This window comes from Prorops nasuta, unplaced genomic scaffold (genome assembly GCF_024137725.1).
Source record: "Prorops nasuta isolate Cenicafe-Biocafe unplaced genomic scaffold, Cenicafe_Pnas_1.2 PNAS00001, whole genome shotgun sequence".
NCBI classification, from domain to species: Eukaryota; Metazoa; Arthropoda; class Insecta; order Hymenoptera; family Bethylidae; genus Prorops; species Prorops nasuta.
The window spans coordinates 11,743,976-11,757,035 of record NW_027116798.1 but is presented as its reverse complement, the minus strand read 5'-3'; the positions used below and the strand labels follow the sequence as shown (position 1 = coordinate 11,757,035).

At 31.6% G+C, this 13,060-nt stretch overlaps 1 protein-coding gene across 2 annotated transcripts in view; it reads left to right on the top strand.

Annotated features, from left to right (window-relative positions):
- The window catches only part of LOC136779621 (leucine-rich repeat-containing protein let-4), a 1,178,420-nt gene extending 1,173,167 nt beyond the window's left edge, over positions 1 to 5,253 (top strand). For both annotated transcript variants that reach the window (XM_066737691.1, XM_066738539.1), the window contains exon 8: positions 4,841 to 5,253. In XM_066737691.1, coding sequence (XP_066593788.1) covers positions 4,841 to 5,115 — 275 coding nt within the window. In that variant the 3' untranslated portion in view covers positions 5,116 to 5,253. The remainder of the gene's footprint in view (positions 1 to 4,840) is intronic.
- The last annotated feature ends 7,807 nt before the right edge of the window (positions 5,254 to 13,060 follow it).

Genomic DNA, 13,060 nt, shown 5'->3' with positions numbered 1-13,060 from the left:
TACCCACGAGTCTCACATCAACTCTATTTCTAACATTCTCCATAGTCTTACCGAACACCGCATTCTTCATTAATTTGAAAAGATTGTTCTCAAACTCATTTTTAGATGCTGCACGTAAACTAGTGTTCAGATCGATATATTTACGTAACCAGGTGGACTGCTGAAATCCTAAAACGCGATGAATGTGTTTTAAGACAATACCATTACAAATACATTCCTGTAAAGCACGATAGTGTATAACATAGCGTTCCTTATTTTCTAAAGTTGCAAGTAGCTTCTTCTGACGTGTACCCGGTGGGGCATCACGTACGGGACAAAATGGAAGGTCGGAATGTTTATCGTGAAGCATGCTTGGATACTCTAAGTCAATCTCTAAAATATACCCCTCGGGTGAATCTATCGGTATATTAGAGATATCCAAATTATTAAAATTTTCAATCCAGCGAAATCCGTGAGTAGGTAGCGGTTGAGACATTGCCCTCCCATACAAATTATTTACATCGTAGTACATTAAATACTTAGAAGGTTCCTCGGGATTGTAGTTTTGCATGTACCGATTGTTAGCCTTTTCATAGCGGTGCGAGCATTGGCTTAAACCACCACGTGTGCCCCGTTCTACGAAAAGCAGCATTTCTACGTCAGTGAAAAGTTCTAATCTTATTCCTGTATGTTGGAGCATTGCATCCCAAGTGAAGCCTGGGAGTGTATAATAATGAGCAGGATCCAAATTATAAGTTTGCATGCAGCTATCACGAAAATTTTCGAAAACGTCAGCCAACAATAGTACATCAGTTTTCAAATAGAGATTGCTATACTCCCCAAGTGTTCGCATTTGAAATTTGGTCCATACCTCCTTAGCGTGATTATACGCACCCTCACTAATATCACTATCGGATAATCTATTATAGAATATCTCGCGTGGAGGTAAAGCAGTTTCTTCCAGACGGTTCAGACTATCTATGTAATCGTAAGGAAAAATACCTTTCCTTGTCAGAAGGTTAAATTGTTCTATGTTTAAATTAGAGAATTCTGACTCTAAATTTTTTAATTGTGATCTCGTTGAATATGAACTCAATTTGTCTAAACTAGATGCCATAAATTTGAAAGAATCGATAAACCTTAGTTGTATATTATATTTACGGATGAATTTAGTGAATGAAATATACTTCTCCTTATTTACAGGTAATAAGTGTACTGAATCTTCATACAAGTTAGCGATTGTACCGAAAATAAAATGTGCATCATAACCTGATAAATTATGAAAAATTACTGGTATTACATGTGAATCTTTAAAGTTTAAATTACAATTATTATGAGCAGGTCCCCTATATTTACCACTTGAATGATCATGATCGCGAACACGTATTTGATCTGGAAGAAACGGCTTTTTACATATATGACAGTTGGGTTCAGTATAATGCCTTGAATTTTCACTAATGCTTAATTTATGCATAGGTATTACTGTTTTCAGTTTTTCACTCGCTATACTAGCCATTTTATCAAGCTCATGTCCAAACCATTCAATACAATCAAGTCCTCGATATGATTTATAATTAGAAAGCGTTGAATCACGAAAGCTTTTAAAATAATAACCTATACTAAAAGGTATGTGTTTTTGATAAATACCAATATCGTCATCCGTTTGATCAACTTTTTCAAGCAAGCACTCAATGTCAGCGTATATGACAAATGGTACCCTCTCACTGTTCTTCATGTTATTGAAGGAAACCCAACGGTCCTTGTCAGGTAGCACAATTCGGATGTTTTTATTGAGTTGCGCACAATCACGTTCATGCGATTTTAGTTTCTCATCATTGTGGAAATAGTGTAAGCAACTATAAAAGGGAAAAAGTAATATTAGAATATAGAGCAGTAATTATATATATATATATATACGTGTTTTTATAATTAAATCATTCTCTTTTTTTATCATTGACACTATTAACTTCATTCTATTCCGTATTCATTCTCAATACAACATTTGATAAAATTACGATCTTCGTCATTGTCAATTAAAAAATAATATGTATCAACAGCACTGTATCCATCCTGTGAAAAAAATCAGTTTCGATTATTAAAAGAAATTGATATTAAAATAAAAAAAAATTTTTTATTTTTTTTTCTCTTTTATATTTACTGTGCGTTTTATATGCTCTGGACTTAAAAATTTGTAATAAACTCCAAATTTATAATAACGGAAAAATGGTTGTAGATTATTATCACAATAAAATGTAATAATTTTCTTCAATATCTCCATATCTTCAGATTCTAATTGACTTAATTCATAAGGTATATTAAAAGTTTTATCATTTATATTAAAATTCTTATTTTTAGTATGGTCTTTTATCTATGAACAGAAAAAAATATTTATGTATAAAAAATTATTCACATATAATGATTAATTTTTTTTTACTTACTAGCTTTCGAAAATTGATTTCATCATTTTCCTTCACTAACTGATATATACCAATACCAGATCTATAATAAAACATTTTATCATCATACAAATCGCTAAGCCATAAGTCTATTAAAAATTCTAATTGATTGATTATACACCGCTGCTCATTGTCAAATATTTCCATTGGTAAATTGACAATTGTACCATCAATCAACATAAATGCCATTTTAAAAAAAAATGTAAAAAACAGGTAAAATATATACACACGCACATACACAAACTTTTATTCCTCTTTCAGAACAGGTTCAACAAGTTAAAGTGACGAAGAGAGGGAGAAAGTTCAAAGGAGAAATAATTATTGAAGAGTAGCGTTCGAGATCGGGAGGAGCAGAAAATGTCGAGAATTAGATTCCGCATATTTCTGTTATATCTCCCATCTCTCTTGCGCTCACAGTAGACGGCTAGACCGACAGCGTCTAGCCGCTCTATCTGTCTCTCTCTATCTCTCGCCGCGGCGCGCTTGCGCGTTTACTGGCCCTGGCACGTCGCGGCAGCGGCACAACTTGCGCGCCTGGCCACTAGCAGCGTTGCCAACTCCGCCATTTTGATTATACTACGCTGAACAGTGATGTCAGTGATATCAGAAGCAAGCTTTTAGCAACAAAAATAAAGTTAACCGCTAGCCAGCAGCATTACTGAAAATTTGAAGGGAAGGGATATATACCTCTTCCCTTCAAAATTTCAATAATGCTACTGGCTAGCGGTTAACATTATTTTTGTTGCTAAAAGCTTGATTCTGGCATCACTGACATCACTGTACAGCGTAGTATAATCAAAATGGCGGAGTTGGCAACGCTGCCTGGACCTCACGCTTCACATCGCCAGGCTTCGCCACTAAATAATTACTATACACGCCGCCACTCGGATCTAGGGGAAAAAGTACGTTCAGAAATTTATCCCCACCGCATCTACAGAAAAAGTATGTTCAGAAATTCACACGGTCGGTACGGTGACATAGCCTACCTACTTCTCACTATTTTATGAAATACAACAGTTTGCTGCATCATTGGAAGATCAAAATTCTCCAAAATGGATTTTCCAGTAAGGCCATAGTCCACTAGAAGTTTCAATTTAAGTGAAGAATTTGATGGATTCCTTTAAGAATAAATTAGCCATTTTTTCATTTTATGAAGGGACAAGCCACAAAATTAAAAGTAATTTTTTCTTTATGCCCTAGATTGCCCATAGTTTTTGCCTAGTACTTTTTGCATAGTGTATGCCTAAATGAACTTGCCAGTAAAATTAGCCAAATGCTAGGTCAGATTCTAGTTTATAGTGACTAGAAGTAGATATGGTCACCAAAAAGAAATATTTTACAATTCGCCTAGGAAATTTAATAAAGTGAAGAGAAAAGCATAAGCATTTACTAATTTGTCTTTGAAATCGTTTTGTATCTAAGATCGTGCAAAGAATATGAATAATAATCTACAGTATTAACAAAAAATTATTCTTCATTTTTTGGCCTGTCATTTCAGAAAATAAAAAAAGGCTTATTTATTCTTAAAGGGATCCCTCAAGCTCTCCACTTAGATTGAAATTCCTAGAGAACACTATGGCCTTACTTGAAAATCTTTTTTTGAGTCATTTTGCTCTTCTAATGATGCAGCAAACTGATGTATCCCATAAAACAGTGAAATTTCCAAAATAGGTAAAAAATACAATTTCCTATAATAGCTTTTTTAATATAATACTTATTTCTTGACTACCTTAGAGCAGTTCATATGTCGTTTCACCGCAAAGGTAAAACGCCTTGAAAATTAATCTACAAATAACGCCGTATTATTCTTTAGACTTTTCAACTATGTAAATAGATGCTGTCCAAGATCTTTTTAACAATAAGCAGAAAATAAATTTCATTAGCACTAGGATCAGGAATATAAAACTTTAGGAGCTAATATTAATAATCGGCGTAATTGCGTGCGTGTGTGTATATGCGTGTACGACTATACGGATCGGCGGAGAAGTACAATCTTCTTTTGTTTTTTCAAGGGGAACTGTCAACGAAAGTGAGATTAAAGTAATTTTTCCGTTGAATCAAATCCCTGATTTATCGGTTTAAAATTGATTTATTGCAGCAATGATGCTTTTCCGGACCTTATAGTATAGGACTTTTCGACTTAGTTTAGTCCTAAGAATATGTGGTTAAAATTAAAAGTATAATTACTGATACACCCTGTATACAATACTAATATTACCAATAATCTGCATTTAATTTGGCACAGCCTGCATAACGCTTATATGGGCAAAATTAGATAGATTTTATCGATTACTACATTGTCTATTTGTTTACGTTTCAAATTAAATTTAAGGACATACTTAATTTATAAGATTCCTTGATAGACTATGTATAATTAATTCATATTTCGTTGTTTTTAATTATAGATAATCATTTGATATGCAGTTGTGAATTACGCTGGTACCCGATTTGGCTACGAAGTCTTAGAGACAAGGATGATGATATGATGTCCAAGAAAAAAGCAGTATGCACAATGACATCGGAACATCGGGAATATACTATTGAAAATATTCCATTTAAACGAATGAACTGTGAGTTTGAAATTGCAGAACGGACATCTTCAGGAACAACAGCAGTGGACTTTGCGATAATTATTAAATATTTGACTCCATATTTGTTGACAACTTTAATTACAATTTAAATGTTTACTCTCTCTCCCACTCTCTCTTTCGATAATAGCTGGAAACGTTTATAAACACAGTATCGTAACTTGCTCTTTAATCCTCGATTTGCTAAGTAATATGATATAAAACAGATTTTAATTGCTTTTAAGAGGATGCATTAAGTGTCGAAGAAGTACTTCCAAATTAACTAATACAATTTTAGAAAATTGAATATTTTCATAGGTATCAAATCGGCTCACATTGATTTGCTGAATTGACGTAAAGGCTTATTTTATGGATAAAAAAATTCGCTAATTAATAATTATATTTTATTTACTATGAATAATTTTGAAAAAGCGAGCCTTTAAGACTCTACGCAAAACGTCCATATGTAACTGGAGGCTAAGAAGAAACATATATACCCATAAATAGAGAAAATATTTTGGAAATATTTGTTTCTTCTTAGTCTTGGATTACTCGTTGAAGTTTTGCACAGCTTCGTAGAAACTCCCTGTTTCGAAATTATTCATGGTAAATAAAGTATAATTATTAATTTGCAATTTTTTTTAACCCCAAAAATAAGACTTTAAGTCAATTAAGGTAATAGTCTATTAAATCGATCGGTTTTGCAGGGTATCTTTTGGAAATTTTTTGACTATCTAAATAAAATGTAAAAAATGTGAGAATTTTACGTTATTAATTTTATATTGAATTATACAAAAATATACTGTTTTTTCATTTAAATTATATGGGGCCACACAAAGAAGGTGAAAAAAATGTCCTGCTATCCCGTGGGGTATCTCCAGTTTTGGTAATCTGAACCAAAAAAATTCATTGGATTATTGTTCAGTATAATTGTCATTCTTGTTGGTACTAGAAAAAGTTAATTTGGTTGAAAAGTAAAAAAATAGTGGACTTTGAAAGAAAAAGATACTTATTTTTAGTGTAAATTGGGCTGTAAATTGAAAAATACTGGATGAAAAAAAATTGATTCTAGCACCAGCCAGAAATACAAATGCAGAGAAAAACCTGTAAAATTTTTAGCCCGATTGTTATAATATAAAATCTATTATGCCTCAGGCTGACTGAGAAAATGTGGATTCAAGAAGATGCGTTTAAGGTTTGGGTAATAGAACTTTCATACTCACACTAATCGTCGATCCCCGGGGCATACAACATGTTTTTGGTCTATTTATATATGTCAAACACTGGTATATCTGGTTATATCCTTTCGTATATCGAAAGGTATAAGAAGCTCCTAAGAAATATAAAGATGATAAGTCACACATAATAGTGAGGAATAACCGGTAGCAGCTGTCGCGGAACTTACAGCGTGCAACTATGCGGCGCTCTCGAATATGTTTGCTATATCTTTGTTAATATTTTCAATATCGGTTAAAATTTATACACCATATTCTCAATGTTGGTATACTATCAAAATATGAAACAAAAAAATTGTCGACCCATATAATTAGACTACTACCTTAAACAGATCAATAGGAGTCAATTTGGTCACTATGAAAATATTCAAATTTCTAAAATTGTAGAAGATAATTTGGAAGTACTTATTCAAAGTGGAATGCATCCCCTTAACCTGAATATATTTTGAAATCAACCAGACTTTAGGTTAAAGCATAACTAATATAGTGGGGTATGTTTAATTTATATGTAAAGTTTTCCATTATGGCATGAAATATTTTTATAATACAACTTAAGAAATAGAATTATATATTTCTGCTATGACTGCAGGATTTGAAATGACTTACAGTTTATATTCTTTATTAAAATATATACCTGTAATATAAATAAAACGTAACGAAAGTATGCACGCACGCGCGCGTATATATTTATATATAATATGAGACTACATAATTTTTATGCTACTATTAGTTTATATTTGAACTCGGAAATTTTTGCATATTTCAGCTGTTTACTACAGTCACTAATAGGATATCCTATTAGTGACTGTAGTAAACAGCTAATATGTGCAAATAATTCCTCCTACCCCTGGTTTATATTAATTGAACTTCATTTAATACTTACAATATCTAACTTTATACACAGAGATTACCATACAAAGTGACCTAGCATCTGAAAACACAAAAATAACACGCGCTATCTCTCTCTCTCTCTCTCTATCATACCTGTTGCTGTTCCTAATATTTTCAATTCAATTGTTAATCTTAAAATTGATAGAATCAGAGTAAGAGAGAAGTAACACGTATCTCTTTCTCTCTCTCGCATTCTGATTATATCGATTCTATGACTAACAAATGAATTTAAAATATTGGGAGGAGCAGCAGAAGTGACAGAGAGAATCAGCATGTCACGTTTTTTACCCTCTGTCTATAAAAAACTAATCATATACATATTGTCCGCTATCATTATTATTGTGCTTTCAGACGCTCGGTCATTTTATCTGGCGGTCTCTGTATTTATACAAGATGAGTTAGCGATGATGCATATAATTTGAACCAAGTATTTTGAAGGTGAATCGATCAGAAAGTCCTATGGTATTTATTTTGTAAAGATAATATTAGCCAGATAATTCATTTTAAGAATCGAGGAATCAGAACTGGAATTGAATGGAATATAACTACTTTACTTTCACTGAAAGTTCTCTTTGGATAATCAGATGAAGCTCGTACTTCTTACCGTTTTGAGCTGCCACACGCACATGTGTGAAATTCTACCGATTATAAATAACTACCCCCTGAGGTCTTACTATCCTCATGGTTGCGCTATACAAAATTTATTATTTACATATTTTTAAGGAGATCCTCAGTAGCGCCTATTAAGGTGGTCATACCAATTAGAAAATTCGAGAAATCTTTTTTTTATTTAATAATACTTACAGAATATGCCTGCAAAGAATTTTTGGCAATATTCGAATTCGTTTTGAAGTTACAGCCATTTGAGTAAACAAAGCGCGCTCGAGTCAGAACGCTCGCTTGCCCAATTTTTGTTATTTGTTTAGATGAAATCAGCTAATGACGGTTTTGGATTTAAGTCTAACTTTGAAGAGCTATTAGAAGCATTGTGTTTACATAAGGTAACATGATGTGCAGGTATAGCTGATTAACCGGTGAGTCATTTCAATCTATTATTTCTTGCAGTTTTTGCAAGTTATTCAACATATCCAACTTTAAATGAGTTTTTCCACAACTTGCGTTTTTTCAATTGGTGTAAACGATTGGCAGAAAATTATTAAACGGATCTTCCTAAAAACTGACATACATCTTCCTTACACTATTGTCTATTAGATGAATATAATTGATTTTTTAAATTTTAATAAAAAACTGCTTTTTTATTAATAAAACAAAGGAAAAAATAGGGTCATTTTTTAGCTTTATATAATTTTTGTATCAGAAACGATTTATTTTTCATTTTTATTAAATTATATGATAAACAATTGTTAAAACATTAAAATATTTCTTCCTTTTCTGTACAGATCAAATGTGCGATGGTAATCGTGCACACTAATATTCAAAAGGGTCCGAATAATGGCTGCATAAGTCCGCCATTTAATGAAAAAAATATATTTTTTCTTAAATATTAAATATGCTACTTATAAATGAATAACTTTTGTTAAATATTCTTTGGTTCTTTCATGATAAAAAAATTTATGAAAACATAGCAGTCTAATTGGTATACGCTCCATAAGCTGACAATCTTGGGTAACAATACAGTATTATTTGTAGATTAATTTTAAAGTCCTTTTATTTTTTCGGTGACGCGCCGTACGAACTGCTTTACCTAATAAAGTAATCAAAAAAGAAGTATATTATTAAATGGAGCATTTTTTAGATATTTCTTATGTTTTTGAAAATTTTATTGTTGTATTGCATAGAACAGTTTGTTTGATCATTGAAACAACAAAGTGATTCCAATATCGGTTTTCAAATGATACCATAGTCTTATCTTGATATTTCGACTTAAGTAGAGATTTGATGTGGATTCTTTTAGGAATAAAGTTTTCTTCCTATCTATGAAAATACACACAAACCAAGAATTTAAGAATCATCTCTTATTAATGACGTAAACTATCCATAGTTTATTCACGCTCTTAGGTACGAAAACATACCAGACAAGTAAGTAAATACTTATGTCTTTGTCTATATTTTATTAGAATTTTCTTGGAAAATTGGTCAATATTTCCTTTAGGATACCTTGTCACCTTTTAGTGCTATAAACTAGAATCTAGCCTAGCAATTGGTTAGTTGTATTGGCAAGTGCATTTCGGCAGGTACTATACAAAATCTACGAAGTAAAAACTATGAATGATCTAAGACATTTAAAAATAAAATATTCTCCATATTTTAGCTAGTAATTTTATAGAATGGAAGAGTACTTTTTTTAAGGGACCCCTCAAGCTCTCCAATTAGGTTAATATTTCCGGACATGATTCTTTATTTGAGAACCTATTTTTGAGTCATTTTGCTCTTTCACCAACGTAGCAATCTGCTCTATGCAATAAAACAATAAAATTTTCGAAAACCTAAAAAAAATATAAAATTCGCTGTTTTCATACAATAGTTCTTTATTGATCATCTTATTAGGTAAAGCATACAATTCATACTGCGCATCACTAAAAAAGTAAAACGACTTTGAAATTAAATTACAAATAGTGCTGTATTATTATCCAGCATTTTCAGCTTAATATCCCTTTTCAGTATGCTCTTAAAAATATGTAATTAATAGATTCCGTACAGCATCAGAGCATCAGGATAGTAAGACGTCATGGGGTAATATTTATAATCGGTATAGTTTTACATATTTGCGTGTGACAGCACATAGCGGTGAGAAGTTAAGTTTAATTTGATTATTGAAAGAAATTTTTTAATGAAAGTGAAATCAAAACAGTTGTTCCGTGGAACTCCAGCCCTGATTCATTGGTTTAAAAATGAATTATCTCACTAACAGTGCCTTTGCAGAAAAAATGTTATAAACTTTTCGGCTCGGTTTACCTTTAAAAATACTTGGTTCAAATTATATGCATCATCGCTGATAGACCCTATAAATATATATATTTATTAAAGAAAATATTCGATTTTCGCTTTAAAGGATAATTATTTTATCGTTTTCTTTTTATTTTTATAAATAAATTTATTACAAATATCTTTACTGAGATACCAATCTTATAGAGTATACAGGATGTATCAGCGAAGACGCATCAGAGGTCGAACATAAAAATTCATTTATCCCTGTAAATATAAGAGGTATTCATTTTTTGTATAGAACATTTTTTATTGTAAATGTAAAGGAGCTTCAAACATTTTATATACAAAAAATTAGTATCTCTTATATTCACAGAGATAAATGAATTATGAATTTTTAAGTTCGACTGCGGCTGCTGTGATACACCCTGTATATAACAAACCTCTTCAATTCATTTAACAAAAATATTTTTTATTTCATGGAACTTTTCTATTGTTATGGAGAATCCGCTAAATAAAATGACTCATAATATGGATACAAAATTCAATTTTACTTCGTAGTTCAATGGTATCATCTATAACTATATAATATATTCTTGAAACATTTTGCGATGTACCCTCAAATTTGTCTATTACCGACAATCGGTTTTTCTTTTATTTAAGTAGATGTACTTAATTTACTTAAGAATGTACGTAATTTTACAATCATGGTCCTGGCCGTTTTATCTGGTGAATTCTGTGTGTATATTCAAATTGAAATATAAAATTAACCGCTTCACTGGTACGCGATGACATTTGGCGCATAAGCGTTCATGCCAAATCCGGCATAAGACGACTTTTAGCACAACTTTTCGAGTTTCGTTTAGCTTTAAATCTAAGGGTCTTTTGAATCGCTTATTACGAATCCTTAAATAAAAGTTCTAATAATTCAGTTTAAATTGTATATTCGGCACTTGAAATGAATTTGTCATATAATTCCGACGATACATCGACTTCGAGTTCTGATGAGGATTCTGGAGAAGATTTTCAAAATAAATGTCCAAATGAAGGTAGTTCATGTGATGAGTCTGATATTCCTCTTAAAATTTGATTACAAAAATGTATCTTATAAGTGATCTGAAAAATATTTACAAATTTGACAAGTTCATAATTTCGACCTAAAAAACCTCCAGATTTAAAGTGGTTCGAGCACGACTCTCTAGTCAAATAGAGTTATAGGTAGTTACAAAATGGAAAATAGTACTTTACTTATTCTGGTTATGATAGAAAATCAATTTGTGACAAATAAATAATTTAAGTGTTATTTTTATTCAGTTTTATTAATCTTTTTGAAACAATTATATTAAAAGGAATACGCATATGACATGAGTATTTGCCACATTTCTAGGCAGAATATAGACAAGTACGAGATTTTAAATTTTTCATGAGTAATAATAGGAGATTTATTATCGGTAATATACACATTTTCAGTGATTAAAAAATTGCTTATTGTTTAAAATATATTACTACAGTTTTTATTGCTTTGTGCAGTCATTGCAATACAGGACATAATAAATTTCATCAAAATGTGTTGATCACCCTTTAGCCTACACGTTAAATGTGCCAATTTCAAATAATTATTTCTTACTTATATCATCGGTAACATCATTCCAAATTTTAGTAGATTATTCCTCTATGCCTAAATAACGTTCCTTTAAAATTTTAAATAACTCTGAAGAAATTTCATTGGCGCTCGAACCACCTTAAAGCTAAATTAGAATCGAAAAGGTGCGCCAAAAGTCGTCGTGTACCAGTAAAGTGGTTAAACACAATTTTCATCTAAGCAGTGATTAATCCAAAAGCTATCAGTAGCTCCTTGTTTTAATGACCATTTGATATATTATTTCTTATAATGTAACTAATGTCGTTATATATTTGAGAACTAATTTTATTTCATTTTTGAGTTAAAATTTTTCTCAATTCTGTTTATGATAACATCTGACAATTTCTTATAAAGTTGACCACAAATGCTGAATTAGGATGAAAGGGTTAGATCACTCTACAGGAATAAAAAGTAGGATAATTTAAGAATTTTTATTGGCAAGATAGTTAGAATTTATTGTTATCTTATCTATGGATTTGTATAATGTAAAATTCAAACTTGAAGATTATTCTTTATTATAATGATTTATAGCAAAATGAATAGTATACGTAATCTCTACTTCAGCGCATAGCTAATTACAGGAATAAACGAGTAGAATCTTACCATTTACCATTTCCAACCTACAGCTAAAATCAATAAAGTTATCCATATTATCCAGGGCATGATTTAAGGGGATTCATTGAGCGACTCAAACACTCATTTCAGTTTATCTTCCAAACTATTAGGAACATGAACTTTTTTGTAGGGATTAAATTTACTCTTTTGACTGTACTGAAGCGCCCTACAAACTCTGTTTCTCAAATTTATAAAAAATAATTTTCATAAAAATTATAAATACTTGTAATTTTGTTGGTCATAATAATAATGAAAATTAGGCCTTGTATCGCGCTAAAGAAAAGTTCTGTGACTAATTTGAGACTAAGAAGAAACAAATATACCTAAAAATGTGGAAGATTTTTGTGAAAAACTAAATTAGCTATTGAAAGACAAGTTTTACAGTTTTTCCGACGGAGAAGTTTCACAGTGCGTTAGACGAGGACAGACCTATTAACTCTCTCGCTTTAGAAGGGGTACCCACTCTCTCCCCACCATTCCTCGCTTAACAAACCAACTCCCCTACACACAGCAAGATGGCTAGCTGACGCTGCCTGTCGGTGTGAATCCGTAGCGGAATGGAAGAACAAATAATTATTTGTAGGTTTCAGGGTTAGGTTTTCACAAATCCGGCGTTGTACCGCCCTTCCATATCATTTCCGGCAGCTACCATAAATTTCTCAAATCATTTTGTCATCTACAAGTCTCAAAAAACTTGATTCAGTTGACGAATGCACGACTCGTAGCAGCCGACGCAGATGCGCTACACAACTTAGCGATCAGCATGGGCTGCTACGAGACACGCTTTCG